Consider the following 19,465-nt stretch of genomic DNA (forward strand, 5'->3'; position numbering starts at 1 on the left):
CTGCATTACCACGTGGAAAAATGTTTAAGCATGTGATATGTCTTGGGAATCTAGAAAAGTCACGGGTTCCCAGAAGTGCTCTTTGAATTAATTGAGACTTCCAAATAGGTCAGAAGATTACTCAAACCATCTAACCTTCGAGTATACATTTTACACAGTGAAGCCAAGTGTTTAGTGAATCGGGGTCAATGGCGTCAAAGGCCAAGGAGTGGTCACTGGAATCTGAGAGCTGGGAAAATGAGGCGTGTATTACTGATCAACATATGAAAGGGTCAACTGTGAACATGATCTCTAGCCACATAGATAACCTTTTGACTTTATGTTTTGGGGTGCTTCAATGCAAAGACATATGAAGGTGAATATTACATGACAACGTTAACCTGGCAAGTCTTTCAATCAACCAAGATGATCCACTTGCTCTAATGAAATGAAATACATTAGCCTGAAAGGGTAGTGAAGTCAAAATTTAGTTAACACTGTGCACGAAACCGAAAATAAGAGAAGAAAAAACGGTGCCAATATTTGTGAAAAATATATGAGATGGCAAGAAATTCCTTACACAACTGCAACGGTGTTGTTATCGAACCAACAGTTTCTGGCAAGTAGTCACCATGACAATGAATGTATTTTTGAACTCCAGAATGAATTTTCCATGGCGCATTGCATATGGAACTTTAGAAAACAATCTTTTGGCGTATGAGTATGGAAACCATTGAATCTCCACCACCCTCTACCCTATAGTAGAACATTTAAATACTGAGTGTAAGAAATGTGGTTACTGGTTGAGGGGAGTGAAATCCTACTCAAGCAGCAACCCCAATCCTTTTCAGGGCGAAGTCACAAGCAAACCCCAAATGAATCTGAGCTCAACCCTCTGGTAGATTTGCACAGAGCGATCAGGCTTAACTTAGAGGCAATGTGTAAAGTATTTATGCAGCACTTCAACCAGTAATAAAGTGAAGACACAACATATGGAAAATCACACACCAAATTAGAAAAATTGAATAAGCTTGAATTAATAAAACAAGACCAAAGCTACAAAATCCAATGAGAAGAACCGGAGGTATACAATTTGAAAGATTTTAGTGAAAATAGCACCAAAAAGCACATCGCGCCAACTGTGGATATCTGGTTGCGCCGGACCGAGAGAAAGTCACAAGTTCAAACCGACCGTGATGAAGTGCAGTTTACCCACAGGGACCCACTTACGTCACTCATCACAATACCTTAATCCTGGATGAGAAGAGATGCAGTGTCCCGTGTTGAGGGTGTGTTGTGCAGCAAATGCGATGCAGAGTACAGGCGAGCAGATGCGTCACGCAGAGGCGGTTCTGGAGAGCTACGAAGTGCGAGGCAATCTCCTTGTTTGGAGAAGTGCCACGCAGTGGAAGTTTGAAAGGGCTGTGTTGGGCAAGGCAATGTCTTTGTGTGGAGATGCATCGTGCAGTGGCAGTTCTGATTGGCAGCATTGGGCGAGGCAATGTCCAAGTGGGGAGATGCATCACGCAGTGTCAGTACTGATGGGTTGCTGTAGGCAGTGCAGAATACTTATGTTGGAGAAGTCCATGCAGCAGAGGCGATGCGTCAGTTCCCAGGGAGATGTGTCGGGCAGCCGAAGAAATGCCGGAGATGCTCGTCACCGTGGACGAGGTGCGTCGGTTCTGATGAATCTAAAATGGGCTGGCAGAGCACCTTCATGCCCACTTTCAAGGGTCCAGGATTACGGTGGCACCTCTTCAGAGGGCAGGACTGAGAGATGGCAGAGTCTTAGTGCTGGGTTCAAGGTTGGTTGATACCTGTTCTGTCTCTGAAGCTGTGCAGCATAATGGAAGACCTTTCAGCAACACAGCAACACAGCAGTCCTTCTTCCTGGCAGAGCCTTCCACAAGTCCAGAAGTGATTGTACTGAAGAGTTGGGTCTAAGGGTCCAATATTTATACCTGGTGCCCACTTTGAATAGAGGAAGCTTCTAGAGGTTTTCACTCCCATGAGTAGTCCGGCATCCCCTTCCTCCCTGTCCTGGCCCCAGCGTGTCTAGGGTCACAAAAGATCAGTGTCAACTCCTTTGTGAGAGTGCTCAGGCAGAGCCTTTGTGATGATAGTGTGGTAGTTGACTGATCCTGCTCCTCCCTAACTCATAGTGGCCCATCCTGCCAAAACCTATCTTCCCTGTGTCTCACTGTTTGGTAGTAATACACAAAGACCAACTGCCAGCTACACCTAGTCATGTCATCTAGGATCAGGCTGCAGGCGCCAAATGGTTAGGACAACAAAATGTCAACTTTGTAACAGTGACATTTTCAGAATTGTGATTAAACATCCAACTATACTATTGAAGAGGGCTTTTAATTAAAATTCCATAGACACCTGACCCGACATCCCTACCTGTTTCCAATTGCAATTATTACTTATTAATTGTAAAACGGAAACCCAATGTTATCCTAGGGTAGGCGTAGTACTAGTAGTACTGCAAAACGAATTTAAGAGTTTTTCACCACCAGGACATGTAACCCTTGAAGGTACATGGCCAACTTTTCAAATACACTTAACCCTGCTCTCTGGGATGTTCAAGGCTTACCCTTGGCATGACTTATAGGTATTCATTTAAAAAGGAAGGTTTAGGCCTGGGAAAAGGTTTATTTTGCCAGGTCCAAATGGCACTTTAAAAATGCACACACAAGTTACAATGTCAGGCATGAGATATTTAAAGGGCTACTTAAGTGGGTAGCACAAACTGTGCTGCAGGCCCACTAGTAGCATTTAATTTACAGGCCCTGGGTACATGTAGTACCACTTACTTGGGGCTTCTAAGAAAATTAAATGTGCCAATTGTGTGTAAGCCAATATTGCCATGTTTAAATGAGAGAGCAGAAGCACATTACCACTAATAAGTAGTGGTAAAGTGAGCAGAGTCCTTAAGACAGCAAAAACAAAGTCAGCAAAACAGGAGGGTTGAAGGCAAAAAGTTGGCAGAGAACCATGCCTAGTATGCCATGTCTAACAATGATCTTCTGAATATCTGTTATGTTATGTACATTTATATAGTGCTAACAAATCAACCCGGAGAGGGTCTCTCAATGCTCATTGCACATTAACAGGTGGAAGAGATCAAAAGAGTCAGAAGAGCCAGGTTTTGAGATTTTTTTTAACTAGACCTAGGTCAGGGTAGGATAGGATCGTATATGTAAGGGTAGCCTGTTCCAATAATTAGAAGCCAGATATGAAAATTATCTACCCCCATATCTGGCCGTACGTATGCAGCGAGAGCATTGTAACACTTGCCCACTGGACCTGAGGTTGCACATTGGCACAACCTTAACCTGATTTTTGGAAGAGCGAACAGTAGTGAGCTTAATAGTTAAGCCAAAAAACCCAAGGAAACCAGTCAACTAATTAAATGAATATTGTGACATGTAAACAGAATTGATAGAAACAAAACTAGCTATTTGTATTCAAAATAGTTTTTGTGATTTATTTAAATATTTTCTTCATTTTTGTTGAGATTTTCTTTTATAAAAATACATATAATCAATTAAAAAGTCAATGACATACATTTTGTGATTCCAGAAAGATATATAAACATACTAAAAAACAAGGATTAAAAGGGGAGAGACAGAAACAACACAAATGACTATGATGATAGGTCGGGCTAGTGGAGTAAGCAAAGCGGTGGATGGAGACTCTACGCGCGTTTCGGCTATTGCCTTCTTCAGGAGTCCGTCATTTGCAATAGGACATAGAACACAACAACAATAATTTGGTGATCCCCTATTTGGATATATTTCGTGGGGGAGTTAATTCAGCTGGAGGAAAACGTACTCAGTACCTCACTTGCTATTGTCCTTGTTTTCCTTATTGATGCACTTCTTGAAAGGCTTGCAGAGGTATTGAGATTATAACAGTAGATATTTAACACTTATTTGTGGGTGGCTGTTACTCAGTATGGAGTTTATAGGAAATCGCGATAACAGTCCAGTGGAGCCTGGGTTTCTATAGATATATTTCTTGTTTGTTTACTGTGCCACAAGCATTGGCAAACCTTCTTGGTATAAGGCGCCGTAGTGTAGTTGGAGTTCTTTAGATGATATATATCCTTCCTTGATAATGAAAGGCCTCGGGACAATAGCAAACCGAAGCAGCATCGGGCGCCGTGATAAACTGGGGTTCTGGATATCCTGCGTCGTCGACCTCCATATCTGGCCGTACGTATGCAGCGAGAGCATTGTAACACTTGCCCACTGGACCTGAGATTGCACATTGGCACAACCTTAACCTGATAGCACACTGAATAATCCTCTTCCCCCAAAGCTGCTACTGCAAATTGTACCCGTGCCTATTGGGATACTGAGTGTGCTGCCTGCAAGCAGTTGAAAATACAAATACACCATTCAGGACAGAAGAAGTCTTTTATCAACTGTTTTGGATTTTTATTGACTTTTTGTCTTAGTTAGAACTGTTGCTTTAAATTCTGGCCTCAGCCTTGATGGTATTTATACGTTGCCAGACCTTCAACATGTTCCTAAAATAATTTTGCTAGACTTGTTCCAAACCTACGAACCAAAGTAGAGCAGACATTTTGATTTATATTTTGATTTTGTAGAGTAGTGCTTCCCAAACATTTTAGAAACACAACCCATATTTTTAAGAATGGCAAACTTATGCATCCCTTCTACACTTAATAGACTTTAGACAGGAAATGTTGTAATGTAACGAAAGCATCTTGTGATAGCGCAATGTCTTTTATAGACTGCACTTTTTCTAATGACATTGCCACTAAATGTGCACAGTTATAAGTGACAAGAAAACCAGAGTGTCATCTGAACGTTGGGTAAGCTTATGTAGAAAAGACAATGGTCCTTTGATCAAAAATACCGCAATCGATGTCAATATACCAAATGGTCACTTTAATTAATTACATATAGATAAATACTTTTCTTGAAACTATCTATCTATATGTAATTAATTAAAGTGGCCATTTGGTATATTGATATTGATTGAGGTATTTTTGGTCGAGGGGCCACTGTTTTTTCTAACTATACTACATTTGCACAGACACACAGTTTTTCTGACAAAACCTTGTTGCATACAAATGATAATGTGTTGAAATCAGGTTTCAGTGAATATTTATCATTTGTGCATTACCAAGTAAAGTGTATTCTTTACTTGCTCTGATCCTATTAAAGGATCTTATTAAAATCATTGTTTCCATCACACTTCAGAATTACAAAATACTGTGCTTCATTTTTGCTTTTCTAACTTATCTTATGGAATGTGCACAGTTCATTGACAGGAATTTACATTGTGTTATTTGGCACAAAATACAACATCCTACAGCCTCTCCTTTTCCACTCCCTTTACCCCAGAAACTCTGTCATATAATTTATAATTTACTTTACTTTTCTTTCTCTAACTGCTAAGTGAGAGTAGTTTGTAAATACCAAGAAGACATAGCCTGACATTCAGTCTCTGCCTTCGAAGGTAGCAAATGTGACAAGATAAATAAAGAATTTAAAGGCATCTTTATTTATTGCTTGGACTTTCGGGACCCACCAAAAATCAGCAAATAACGCACGAGTGGGTCACCACTCACAGTTTGGGAAACACTGAAAGCAACATGCAGAAGCAGAGCAGGCTGCCCCCTTCTTGAACTATATGCCAAGACATTCCTTTGTGAGATTTCAGTAAAAAAAAGCTATTGAGCAGGGGCTGAAAAAACATCTGCTCACTAAAACTGTGCATTAGAAGTATACCATGTCCCCTCTCCAATGAGCCTATTGGAATTTATTTTCAAGAGTGTTCTTCGAAATAGCTAAAGTTAGAAGAGGTGGCATCCCAGAAATGGATATACGAATCTATACATAATGATAGCATACACTGTACCTCATACTTCTTATGCCTCTGATTTCGCAGCTCCCCTTAGGTCATTAATGCATGGCTCATTAATTATATACATAATGTATTTATTAATAGGTTTTCACCATATAGCTGCAGTAGAATTTTATTTGAGAACCATGTCATTCCAGTACTTAAGGAACGCAGGCATTTATCTGACTAGCTCATTATAATATAATTAAATATTTTGTCATTGTTAGGCCTATCCATTGGAAAAAGCACATGATTACTTGTTGTTTTCAATGGTCTTTCACTTCTCATACAAGGCCAGGATCCATAGTTTTTACAATGCTACATCACCTTTTTTTTAACATAGCTAGACAAACATATGGTTACTGTATTAAGGGACTTACCTTTTGTAGAGGAATTGTGAGTTCAATAAACTTGTTATTGTTTTACATAACAATATTTCAAATTTGCTTTAGCTAATTTCCCTTAGGGCTAATTTGAAGCTTCTACCTATATCCGTTTGCCATATATTTGGGATGCCTTTAGTGAATTCTTCATGACTGTATTCCTTGCTATGTTGTTTTGAGCACTCGTATGGACACATTTGCAACCAGTATGGCCTTGTAGTACTATAGGCTGTCTGGAATGTACGTTTTCAACATGGTTTTGAATTTATTAAAGATAAGAGTATGAGCTGAAAATGGTAATGTGATCCATTGAGGTGTTTGTGGTACTCTGTTCAGGTTCATTTCTTGGTCTTCAGAAATAGAGAGTGGCCCCCTCAAACCAAAGTGAGGGGTAATCAAGGTTAATCAATGCTCTCCTTAGTGTATTAAAAAAATATCATCACCTAAATTCCACATTCACTCAGTCTCACAAGACTCACATATATAACCTTTAACCCAAAGTAGCAAATATGAATGCCAAAGTGCTAGAAAAATCTATATCACTTTAATCCAATACAAATATTATTATTGTATTTTTAGCTTATTTTGTAGATGTTGTGAAACATTATTGCTTTTGATCTATAGAAGATATTAATTTAGTTTAGTCCTGAAGAAGGTAGAACCTATTAATCTGCCCCACTGAAATGTGTCAACGAAACATCTAAACATGATCTACAGACACTGGGCATTCTTACATGACAATAATTACGTTTCATGGATGTTCAGTGTCATTTACAGTAGAGGTGTACACATTGAAGGAACCATTTGTTTGTCTTAGAAAATCTTCCTCTTCCTTGTGATGTGCAATCTATGTTTTTATATGTCTACAAATTAATTTTATACAACATATTATGTATTATTTTTGCAAGATTAAAACCATATATATTTTTCTTGTACTCTGGCATTCATACTTGCTATTCTTTGGGTTAGGGCTTATATATGCAAGTCTTGTGAGATCGAGTGAATGTGGAAATTATGTGATTATATTTGTGAGATACACTGAGGGAAGCATTTATTGCTCATTATTAGGTCTTGGCTACAGACAACTTTTAGCTGTCTTTTGTAGATCTATTGTACAAAAAGCAATACTTACAGGGGCTTCGGTCAACCCACTGTTTACTAGTGATTGGCTTTCTTCTGTCTCAGATGCGTGTTTCTTAGTCAATGGATTTGCTTACCACTTTTTATGTTTGTCCTTCCCTTCAAGCTTAGCTTCTTTACATTTTTTTGCAACTGAATTACTTGTATCCTTTCACTATTTACATTCTGTGAGCTACTTTTTCTTTTTTTTTCAGCACTCCGTGTAAGTGCATGCCTTTTCTTGCTCTCTCGGGTTTTAATGGTCTGTGGTTCTTTTTTGTGGCACTGTTAAGAGTCCAGATGTTTTGTTTTGACAGAAGACAAGCTTGAACAGCAACACTCACTGTTTACACACTACAAGGACCCGTGCCGGATGAGTCCCGGGGAGGAAAAATCATGGGCAATTGGTAAGCTTTTGTTTCAAGAATTAACAATGTAACAGTCTATGTTACTCTCATTTTTTATTATCTAATGTGATGCATTGGAGTAAATGTCTAGGGAAAGGTGGAAGCTGTCACAGAGCTATTTCTCATAGCTATGGTGTCTTATTCCAGACATACTTGTGACTAAAAAAGACTTGGTTACTGAAAAACGTTGAGGAGTAAGATCCCAAGGAGATAACAACCGAAAGCATCCTCAACCCCCAGCCTACCAGGAAATCATCAGGTGCCCCAGTAGGCCAATTCATAGCTGGAAAAATACATACCAGTACTCTTATAAAGTGAATCAAGCTGTGAGATGTTTGTATTTAATTTTTCGGGCTCTGGTTAAGTGTGTGTAAATAATTTCACAGAAAATCGAAACTGGCGACATTTTGCTCATATTTGTAGACCACTTCTAGCGTTAAAAGAGGCGAAAAATTGAACTTCGTTCAGGAACAGAGAAAAACTCTATGTTAGGCCACTGGTATCTCCCTGGACTGAAAACTGTGGTACAGGAAGTAAAAGCAATCTGCAACGATTTGGAGTGGCTGCTACCAGCCAATCATAATGAGCCTAACCTATGACCCTTTTTCTGATTGTTTGTAAGGTTGGCCAGTCAGAACAGGCCTTTCACAATCTCTCCATGACTCCTATGCAGGCTGGTCATCTCACAGCAGTCGTTGGACCACCCTGAAGTCCAGAACAAATGTTGCCATTTATCAGTCTTTGGTATGCAGAATCATGGCCCCTGAAACAATGCAGATTCTCTTACATTTACTGTTGCATTAAAATTAACAATTCACCAAACCTAAGTTTTAGTAGCAAGAAAAATTCACAGAAATCAACACTGTGAAGGAAATGAGCAATACTTTTGAGGGGGGAAAAAGCGACGGCCACCCACATTATGATTTTAGTGAGGAGAACAGAGCAAGTCAATTTGTTGAAAAAGTGCCATTTTGAATCAGTAAGTACAACCCATATACATTATGATATGATGCTATTTGTTACGTTGTATGACTTTGAACTGCCCCCGCTAGGAGCATACTTCTGTTGCACTTGCTGTGTCCCTAAGCTTCTTGGCGATAATATTGTTGCCCTATTATGGTGAATATACTTTGAACCAGTAGATGTTCTACAGATTTGCGTTGCCCAACAGCGCTGCAAGTACTGGCAAATAAAGATTCACTAGTGTTCCGCACTGCATCAAGGTTAGACTTTTTAGTTGCAGCTGACCTGGACATGTCAGAACAACCAGACAAACGTAACACCCAGGTACCGCCTCCTCACGGATTAACTTCTGACAGTGTACATCATAGGCGCAAATTGGATCACCTCAGCTCTTGTGATGGAAAAACATGTATGTTATAGTCTCAGTGTTTTATAATGTTGATCTCCTCAGTTAAATTATTTACTCTGATTCATTGGTGTAGCACGCCACTTACTTGAGTTAGGAATTTTGTAGAATTGTTGAATATCCAACATTTGAATCCACGTCACTCTGGGATTTTATTTATTATATTCCAACATTCTGGTATATTAATTTTGTGAGCATTATGTGTCCCAGTAACTTTACATACTTTTAGCAAATTGGTGATAAAAATGTTGTTGCTATCAAAGGTTTACAGTATAGTCCTTGGGGTAATTACAAAGAACTATGGACACATTAGGATTGGGGTACTCCATCCAGCCTGGTTCTTGTAAACCGATACATAGGTGTAGCCCTGCTTAACTGGCCGCTGGTGCTACAACTAGTGTGTTTTTCCAAGGGAGGTCCCCACATTCCTACTTTATTGATGTATCAGGTGAAGGCTAAATTAATTAATTAATTAATTGTGTGCTTATATATCGCAGGAATCACTCCCGAAGGGGTACCTCCGCGCTTCGACCGCTGCGAAACCCTTCCTGGCTTCCCTGAGAGATGGTCCCTTAATGGGTATCTCCAGGGTGATACCAGGCATCCCCGGCGGTCTGGTGGGGCCGTTAGTGAAGATGAGGCAAGCTAGTGCCCAGAGTTGCCGAGTGTGATCACTGATCAGAGTGGGCACCGAGGCGAGAGAATTATCGAGTCCGCTGACCCTGGTCCAGAAACCTGCCGCGTCGGGAATCGAACCCTGGTCCCGGGCCGTCCTCTGCTCTCGGGTCTGCCGCCTCTAACCAGTGAGCCACACTACTTCACTTCTGCAAATCTGCAGCAATAGCAATACCCTAATTATAATTGTTAGAAGCCTTCATGCAGGAGTACAGCAAAGTTGCCTTGGAGTCTTCTAAGGTCCTAAAATGTACTGCTAGTATAATCACAAATTAAGGGAAGATTTGGTAAGTCTCCTGAGATCCTGTCATTATAAAGTGAATTGGGAAACGGTGGATGGTGCATCCCTCATGCCACTGTAAGCAGCTGTGAATAATATATTTTTTCCTAAGACAGGGAACTGGGCAGGAAGAAGAGAGAGGTAATTTATCTATACTGCGGTCCCTTCCAAAACAGTTTTCCCATTTCAGCCTTTTATTGGCCTTGCAGGCGGGGGAAGATTAGCGAGATTTAACCACAGTGGTCCTGCATGGACACAAACTCTCAGTCAGTCACACTTATGACATTACTACAGATCAGGAACAAAGGAAAGGGAACAAGACTGGGAAATAGTGCTCTCATGACCAAAAAAGTCTATGTCAACTCTAGATCCATGCACAGCACTAAACACCAAGTAGGCCATATGTAGTAAATAGAATGACACGGAATAAAAAATCCTGTAGATCAAAGATAGGGTACCTATCACTCAACTAGCCTCTATATAACGCTGGTGTACTGACAGATTGAGTGAGTTTAAGTTTATTAGCATAGTTAATTAAAACCATTGCAAAAGTAGCACTACAAAAAATAATATAAAATGGTTAAAATCATTTTATAAGTTAAAATAAAAAAACATTGTAATAAAACACGATTGGATTACGGTATTTGGAACAGTCAATGGATCCCAGGGTACTGTGACTTTTGTTTGATTCGAAATCTGGGCAGCGGCCATGCATGCTCAGACATCCTAGCGAGATTGTCTCTACTTGTTGCAGTTAAGTTCCCGCAGCTGCTCATTATCCACTTCCAGTAGCTGTTTCACACAGTTGGGCTTTGAGAGCAAACTTTAGCTGCATTTTTTTGTTCGCCCGTACTCAAAAATGTTACCAGTCTACAGTTTAATTGGATGTTCGCCGGGTTTAAGCAGGCCAGCACTGCTTGCCTTCTGGAGCGGATCCCTGTCTGTTTAAATGAATCTTTTAGAAGTTGTGTCTGTTCTTGGTGCAATTCTTCACATAGGCAAATTAAGTGCAGAATATCACCGTTCTTTTTGTTACACAGCCTGCAGGCGTCTTGGCCTTTGGTCCTCAACCATGGTGGTAAATGTTGGGTGCATGGAAGGATCCCCAGTCTATACCTTAGGAAAGTCATTTTTATCACCATAGGGTAGGCCTGATTGAAATATGGTTGTGGGGTGGTCGATTTATAAGAACTGAGGGTCATCCAGGTGTGTGATCTTTTCGAGAAGGCTGCCTTGTCCTCTAATAGGGAGGTTAGTTTTATGTTTTTCCAGACCAGTTTTTTTTAAATTAAGTTGGCCGAGTTGCGCCTCCCATAGTCCAGACAATTTGGTGGAATCTAAGGCTAGTTTGAGGTAGTTTCTTGCTTGGGAAAACTCCCTATGTTGTATGTCTTGCCACAACAGATAATTAAGCGTGTCTGGATTGGCCTTACTTATCTTATGCCAACATATGATGTAAGCACCATATCTAACCAAGACTTGTTGTTGAAGGCCAAACTCCAGCCTTATTTGTGCTGCTGAACATAGTTCGATAGGCTTTGACCAACGTCCTATCCAGCTCTTTAGCATCTCTTCCCTGCATTGCCTCACTGCCATAAGTTATCGAGGGGGGAAATTTAGCCTGAACCACCTTCAATAGGGGAATCAATGTCGGTCCCATCAGTTTGTTTGCAAGATTTTTCATCGTTAATGCAGTTAACAGACCTTTCCTTTTTATTTCCTCTTTTTGGCGCCTGAAGGAGCCTTCCTTGTCAAATACAACCCCTAGGTACTTATACTCCCTGGCATGGTCGATTTTGATGCCGCCAAGGAACCAATGTTTCTGTATGCTCTTTTTGCTATTGATTGACATTGTCTTTGTTTTGGACAAGTTTATTTTTAAGTTATTTTCTTTTGCATAGATTTGCATTTCAATTAGTAGGTGTTGCAGGCCAACATAAGTATGACTTAAAAGAACTACGTCATCTGCGTACATGAGATTGGTTAGAGTTTTCCCTCCCAGCATGGGAGTTGCAGGCATCCAGCCGATTAGGAAGGTCAGCCATAAATAAATTAAACAGGGTTGAGGCAAGCACACAACCTTGCTTCAATCCTTTTGTGGTTGGTACTTTCGAGGAGAGATGAGTCCCTTCACCTAGTTTCACCTGTACCCAGGTGTCCGTATGTAGAAGCATCAACATTTTTAAAATAGACTGGGGAATACCCCATCGTGCCAATTTCTCCCATAGTCTGCCTCTCTCGATGTTATCAAAAGCAGCGCTAAAATCAATGTAACATAGGTATAATGGTAAGTTGGAAGTTTTTGCTGCATCAATCATTAGAGAAATTGCGAAGTTATTTGTAGCTGTGCTGGTCGCTTTGCGGTAACCGGTCTGATTCAGTGGTATCATATGAATCGTCTCTACCCAGAGCGTGAGCTCCTCTAAAATAATCCCTGCAAAATACTTCGCTTCGTTGTCAATTAGCGCAACTAGGCGGCAGTTGTTAGGCTCGGCCTTGTCACCTTTTTTGTGTATTGGGACTATTGTTGAGCCCTTCCAGGCTTCTGGTATTCTATTTTGCAGTCTGATTTCCAAAAACAGAGGTTGTAGAATATCTGCCCATTCTTTGCACTTCGCTGTAAACAGGGCTAGTGGTATGCCATTTGGTCCCGGGGCACCTTCTTTCCTCCCTTTAGCAATCTGTTTTTGTATTTGGAGTGACTGTGGATGGTGTATTATGCTCAGTGGTTTGCTTCCTATGACTGGACATTGCTGCACCCTTAGCTCAGGTGTACTAGCTACAGGTATACTAGCTGCAGCTATTCCCTTTGAGAGCCCTCGATTAGCCGTTCGTTCTCCTGCGTTTTCCGTACAGTTATTAAAATGGCTGGTAAGATATTTTATCCAGGCTCCTTCTAAGATATGTGACCCAATATCCTCAGATTTTGGGCGCAGTAACCCATTCGCAGTTTTCCAAAAACAGGCGCTATCATTGCTGTTTAAGAGTTTTGCCCAGATTTCGTTCTCATAGTCTCTCTTGATGTTCCATTTTAATCTTTTTAGGGCTGCCCTCTGTTGACACAGGGAAGCTCGTGCATTGACATTTCCTGGCGAACTTCTCAGCCTGCGCAAGCTTGAGTTTATTGATCTTTTGAATGTCTTGAGCTGTACTCTATGCTTTTTCTGTATTTTGTTTTCCCCCTTTCCCTGAAAGTTAACTTTAGTGGGGGTAGTGCCTGCAAGCTTTTGTGGCAGTGTGGCTGTGAAGTCTTCCCAGTGAACTATTGAATCAGCTGAGCTCAGAGGTTGCAAGTTGAATAGATGTATTGCGGCTTCCGTCAGCAAGTTGGAGTTGTACATTGTGCATTTAATCCTTTTTTGATCTTGGGTGTGAATGGGCCCCAGGGATATATCTGGCCTTATTGAAGTAGGTACAGTAGCTGTTATCTGAATTTCCTAGGGGCGGTGGTCACTATCACCCTTATTCCCCATTCTCAACCCAAGAATATAAGGGAACAGCTCGAGACTAACAAAAGTATAATCCAGTATAGAGCATGCAGAGATGGAATAGAAGGATTCGACTGGGGGCAGTCTTCCGGAAATCTTCTGTTCAATGCTTGCAGATTGAGTGAGGGTAACAACGCTTCTTTCTAAAGGAAGACATACCCAGATGTATCAGTCGAATCAGGATGTACTCCAGACTCAGAATGTAGCCCTGTTAGAGTTTTCACAATGTGGCTGTTCGAATACTCAGCCAGGAGATACACTTACAGCCATAGGATTGGCCCCTCTCCCCCAATGGGAAGAAGGATGCAGTCTTCTGTACTCACAGCACAACAATGTACACTCCTGATGTGTGAAGGTTCCTCACTGCTGTACTGTCGTGCTTCCCAAAGATTGGTTGGTTCCATTATGAACGCAAGACCTGTTTTCTCTACCTGGCCCTAAACAAAATGTGTAAGTCTGTGGTGGCTCCAAAGCTAATAAAATGGAAATGGCAGCATGGTTTGTTAATTGTAGTCACCTGTACCTTGATTCACAACTGGGCAGACTAGTGTAGAAGGTTTTGTGTAAGAGAGATCAGCGAAGCATTGTGTAACCTGTTTGTTAATACCATAGGAACCCTGTTGGATCCCGAAGGCCTTTATGATGAGGAAGTATGCTCGCCTGATAATCTACAAAAGTAAGTATAGTTCTTCTGCTGTCTTTTAATTTCAAAATTGAAACGTAGAAAGGCTCATGAGTAGCCCCATGTACTGTAGTGAAACAGGTGTTGGCTGAAATTTTCTTAAGATATGGGTGAACATTCTGCTTCAAAAAGTTTGAATAGTGCTTATAAGTCTAACACAAAATTTGCTGTTGAGCATTTCTTTGTGATGGCTTTTTGTTGGAAATCTGTGGACCAATATCTTGTTAAAAAATGGTACTTATTCTATAGAAAATTCCTATGCAATGTTTAAAAGCAGAGTATGAAATACATTTTAATGAAGAACCAAAAGTTGATCTTTGGATTTGGATTGAAGCGCCACACAAAACATTTAATCTGTAATGTATCTATTAGTACATAGGTCGGTTCACAAAAAAGCACACAGGTTGTAGAAATAGTAGTCGTGATTTGCGGCCAGTGCTTCATACATTTTACCCTAAATTTATTTTCTCCCTCCTTTTTCACTACCCCAACACCAAATAAAGGTCAATTGGGCCCTCTACTTTCTGCAATCTGCCCTTCTCCATCCCAGGCCTTGCTTTCACGTAGCAGATTGCATGAATGCCAGCCTTCCTTCTTCGTGTTGTACTATTGTTAAATGTATTCCTGAGACCCTGGTTAATTTAGCTGTAAAGTGCATTGCTACCCGCTGCACAACAGTTGATGCTAATAATAAAACATAAAAGAAGCAAACTTTAAAACGTTAGGTCCTGTACAAACACTGAAATACATTTACAGTTTGAGCCACTGCTTTAATAGTGTCATTTGGGATTTTGCACTTCCTGCAGTGCCTTCCTCCTCTTATTTTTTGCTCAATTTGTTATTTGCTGGTCTTAAGACTCTGTGTAATTTAACAGTGCCCGAGTGCTCGTGCTCTTTCCTCAAAACATGTTTGTTTGGCTTATACCCAATTCTCATACTTCATTTACTTGTAAGTCCGTAGTAAAGTGGAATTACTGGTGCCCATGGCCTATAAATTAAATTCTACTAGTGGGCCTACAGTACTGGTTATGCCACTCGCTTAAATAGCCCTTTAGACATGTCCCAAGCCTGCCATTGCAGAACCTGTGTGTGCAGTTTTAACCTGCCAGGCCCAAACTTTCCTTTTTAATACATGTATGGCACCCCTGGGCCAGGCCCTGAACACCCCAGAGGCCAGGGTGCAATGTATTTAAAAAGTAGGACATGTACCTTTAAGCTTTACATGCCCTGGTAGTGGAAACACTCTTACATTTGTTTTTCACTACCACAAGGCCTATCTCTCCCATAGGGAAATATTGGAGTTGCCTTACTACATTTTTTAAGTGCAATTTCTAAATGGGAAGAGATAATCAGTTAGTGTTTGGTGTCTCTGGAATCACAATCTAAAAATCCAACTTACGGTGAAGTTGCATTTTAAACTGCAAGTCTGAAAAAGGAAGTTTTAGAAGCTTGCCATTTTCTTGCCTTAGCCATTTAGTGCCTTCAGTCTGTCTCCGGTCACATGACTGGCTGTAGCTGACAATTGAGCTTTTTGTTTTCCTCCTAGACAGCCACACACAATAGGGGGCTTAGGTATGACTGAATGGGCCATCACTGGCAGTATGGGAGGGAAGCATTGGGCACAGCCCTACTTACACCGGAATAGGTTGTGTCCTGCCTCCACACAAAGGGCTGCATACCTGCTGTCGTTAGTCTGGAGCCAGAACGGGGAAGGTAGGATGCCTGGGGACTTCAAAGAGAAACCTCTAGAAGCTTCTCTCCTCTTCAAAGGCACAACTGGGTATAAATACTGAACCTCAGCCCATCCTCTTCAGTACACTTCTGAGCCTGTGGATACTCTGCCAGAAAGAAGGACTGCTGTGCTGCCACAGGACTGCCACTCTGCCGGACTGCTACTCTAAAGGAACTGCTGCCTTCTTGCCTGGGGAAGATAAAATGGACCTGCAACTTCATCTTGAACCCAGGACTCCAGAGTGACTCAAATGACTAGTCTGCTGGCCTCCTGATCTGACCCTCATGGACATAAAAGGCTCCCCAACCAGTGCCTTGTCCCAGCTGCAGTGACTTCCTTACCCCTAAGTGGTGCCCCTCAGGTCCTGGAACCTTGGTGTGGCACTGCACGCTTAAATCAAGATTCTGAGCTCTTCGTGACAGTGAATACTCATCGTTCACACCGGGATTGCGCCGGTCGCAACAAAAACCAGCGCGAGCCATCACCAGCCCGTCTCCTAGCACCGCAGCATTGACCGCCCATGGGAGAACAACAAATGCGAAGCTCCAAACCACCCGTTCTGAGGCCTGGCCGGCTCTTCACACCACGCCGACAGCTGACCACCATGCTTTCTCTTTGCGACCCTTGCCAATGCGAACGGGACTTTTGGCACAAAACTTGAGAAGGTAAGCCTTCAGTTGGACTAATCTGGAACTGTATCTGACCAGTGTTCCATTGCGGTTGGCCTGAACTTTTGACTTTTTCCCGGTCCAATGAGATCAGATAGCTGCGTTGGCGATTTATGCTTTTAGGCGCTATTTCTCACTTAATTCTTAAAAAAAAAAAATCCTCTGGATTTTAAGGCTGGAAGAGGTTAGTAGTTCCTTTTGGAAGTGGAAGGAAGCTCAAAGGGTGTTCTTATGAGTCTCTTGGTAGGTTAAATCTTGGAAAACCGTGAACAGATTGTCGATTTGTTTTCTGATCCTGGGGGCCATACTTTGTTGGTGACCATGAGTTCAATATTAGAGATCCTTGATCAGGACTTTGAAAGACTTAAATTAACATTCTCCAAAGTGCTCTTTTAATACCTAAGCAAATGTATGATTTCCTTCTATTTTCCCCACCCCAATGCAGTTACTCCTTTCCATCTTTGATTCCCTATTGTGTCCCAGCATCTGCATGATTCATTGTGAAACCAATGAAATGTACTCATCAAATTATATAATGAAGTAAAAAAAATATGTTTTACTCTGTTCTGTGCAGGGTTCTGGAAAACGAGGATGGTAGAAAAGAGTATTTAGTATATCCTACAAGCAAGAACCACTGTCCAAACCAAAAGGGGAGAAAGGTGCCTTTGAAAGGCAATGGTAGACGGATTGATTACATACTTTACAAAGAGGAGGGCCTCAACCTGGAATGGAAAGCGGTGAGTATGTCTTGGAAAATTGCCTTTTGATTTTGGAAAATACACAAGTGAGAATTGACCAAGTGTAAAATCGTATCACCTACACTGGAATAGCATTTATAGGAGACCAACATGAATGTGGATTTAGAGTTTAGTGGATACAGGACATTTGCCTAAAAGCAGCAGATATCCTGCTTGATGCAGATAGAGTGTATTGATATCGATGCATCATAATTAGGGTGCATAGAATATTCACTGCTTAAAGGCAGATGCCCCATCTCTGCCAGACTGTAAATAAAAAGCCCATAGTTTGGTATATGAATGCACTTACTGTATCAGGTCTTCATGCATGCCTTTAGCACTGCACTGTGGTACATGATGTTTCTCTGCACACTACAACCACCGCATATGTTACTTGGGGACACAAACACGTTGGCCAAATGTTAGCAACAAAATGTGCAACCCCGTCGAATACATAATCAAGTCACCTACATTAGGAAGGTATAGATACATCAATTTTGCCTAGAGGACATATGTTCTGTATGATATATGTTTGACTATTCGTGCTAACGTTTTGAGTGCATCAATTTTCTAACATGGTGCCCCAGTATTGACCTTCGAGTGTCCGTATTCTCGTAGGTGTTCCATTCTAGCTCATGCTGATTGTGAACCCACTTCCCAACATGGCTCTTAACTCTTTAAACTCACTCCACCATCTAGATTCACCTGATCCTCGTTTGCATTTAAAAAGTCATGGTAATGGGACACAATATGGCACCTGCATTTCATGCATGTAGTCAGTCTTCAGATGCCTCAAACGACCTGAACAACCTAGTCTTGTTTTGTAGTTACCTTCAGAAACACAGTCCAGTGCCCACACACACTCCTTTTGATACATTTCCTAGCTACTTTCCACCCAGAATGAAGCCGTAGGCGGTGCTCCATTTCCACCGGGCTTTGCAGCTAGAAGATTGAGCATCGTTTGCTTTTCTGTTGTTGATTTAAACAACTTTGACGGATAACACTACCATCCTCCTGGCCCATTTTAGATATTTGCATTGCGGATACCGAAATTTAATGAGATTGAAGTTATTAATTAGATAGTTCTTCCTTTTAAATTGACATTACTATATTGCGCCTCCAGGATTCAGTGATTATCAAATAAATTACTACACAAGAGAAAAGGGAGCAGAGGCTCAACTTTTGGATTCAATTGGGAATGTGTGCTTTTGTCGCTCCTCCGCCTGCCCCCTCCGCCCTGCCAGGCCCAGGAGGGATGTTCATGTGACTATCCAGGAGATGACTAATAATACTCTCAGGCAGTCTCACAGCGGAACGCCAATGATACGCTGGGATTTCAGTGTCCTTATACATCAAGCTTGAAAATGCCACCTTTGAAGTACATCTTCACAATGTGTCTTCTGCAGGTGTATTGCACTCCAAAACAAAGACATGTCTTTCACTAGTAAAGTCCTTGCCTAGTGTTGAGAGCAGCATGCATGCTTCTGTAGAGACAATGAGCAAAGAGGAATGATTGTGCTTAATCCGTCTCCCAACATTTTGGGAAGCTGAACGAGAAGCGGGTATACGTGCATGAGGCAGATCTTGCCTTGTTACTGCAGCTGCAATTAAACAACCTGTAGTGCCCCCGATTACTTCTGAGATGCCGTGTCTATGCCCTCAACAATCAGCCTGGCCAGGGACTCGAGACCGAATATGCTCACAGTCGGAGAGTCATAGCAGCCGTTCTTTCATTCCACTGGGGGTTCTGGAGATAGAGGCACAGCCAATACTCTAACGTACGGTATATTTATTTATTTTTAAAGTTTTATATAGCACGAAGGTCCTTCTTCAATTTCCATGACCTCAGTGGAAACTAATGTGGGACTGATCTCCTGTCTCCTACTGCAGAGGGGGACTATATGAAAGTGATGGAGGTGGCAGTGTCCTGGGCCCCTGAAATACGTTCTGGTGGTCCCCACTGATAACCAACAGCACAAATTCAGTACTACAGAAAGGGTATGACGCATGCACGCAGGATATAGGGATCATTAATTCAGTGTGTAAAGTTTGACACACTG

The 19,465-nt window shown here is 41.4% G+C and overlaps 1 protein-coding gene across 1 annotated transcript in view; it reads left to right on the forward strand.

The window, feature by feature from the left end:
• Nucleotides 1–19,465, forward strand: part of SMPD3 (sphingomyelin phosphodiesterase 3) — a 976,655-nt gene that overhangs the window by 937,422 nt on the left and 19,768 nt on the right. The window contains exons 9-11 of the mRNA XM_086947747.1: nucleotides 7,685–7,774; nucleotides 14,199–14,262; nucleotides 17,243–17,405. Coding sequence (XP_086803873.1) covers nucleotides 7,685–7,774; nucleotides 14,199–14,262; nucleotides 17,243–17,405 — 317 coding nt within the window. The remainder of the gene's footprint in view (nucleotides 1–7,684; nucleotides 7,775–14,198; nucleotides 14,263–17,242; nucleotides 17,406–19,465) is intronic.

The sequence above is a fragment of the Lissotriton vulgaris genome, chromosome 12 (genome assembly GCF_964263255.1).
Source record: "Lissotriton vulgaris chromosome 12, aLisVul1.2, whole genome shotgun sequence".
Lineage (NCBI taxonomy): Eukaryota > Metazoa > Chordata > Amphibia > Caudata > Salamandridae > Lissotriton > Lissotriton vulgaris.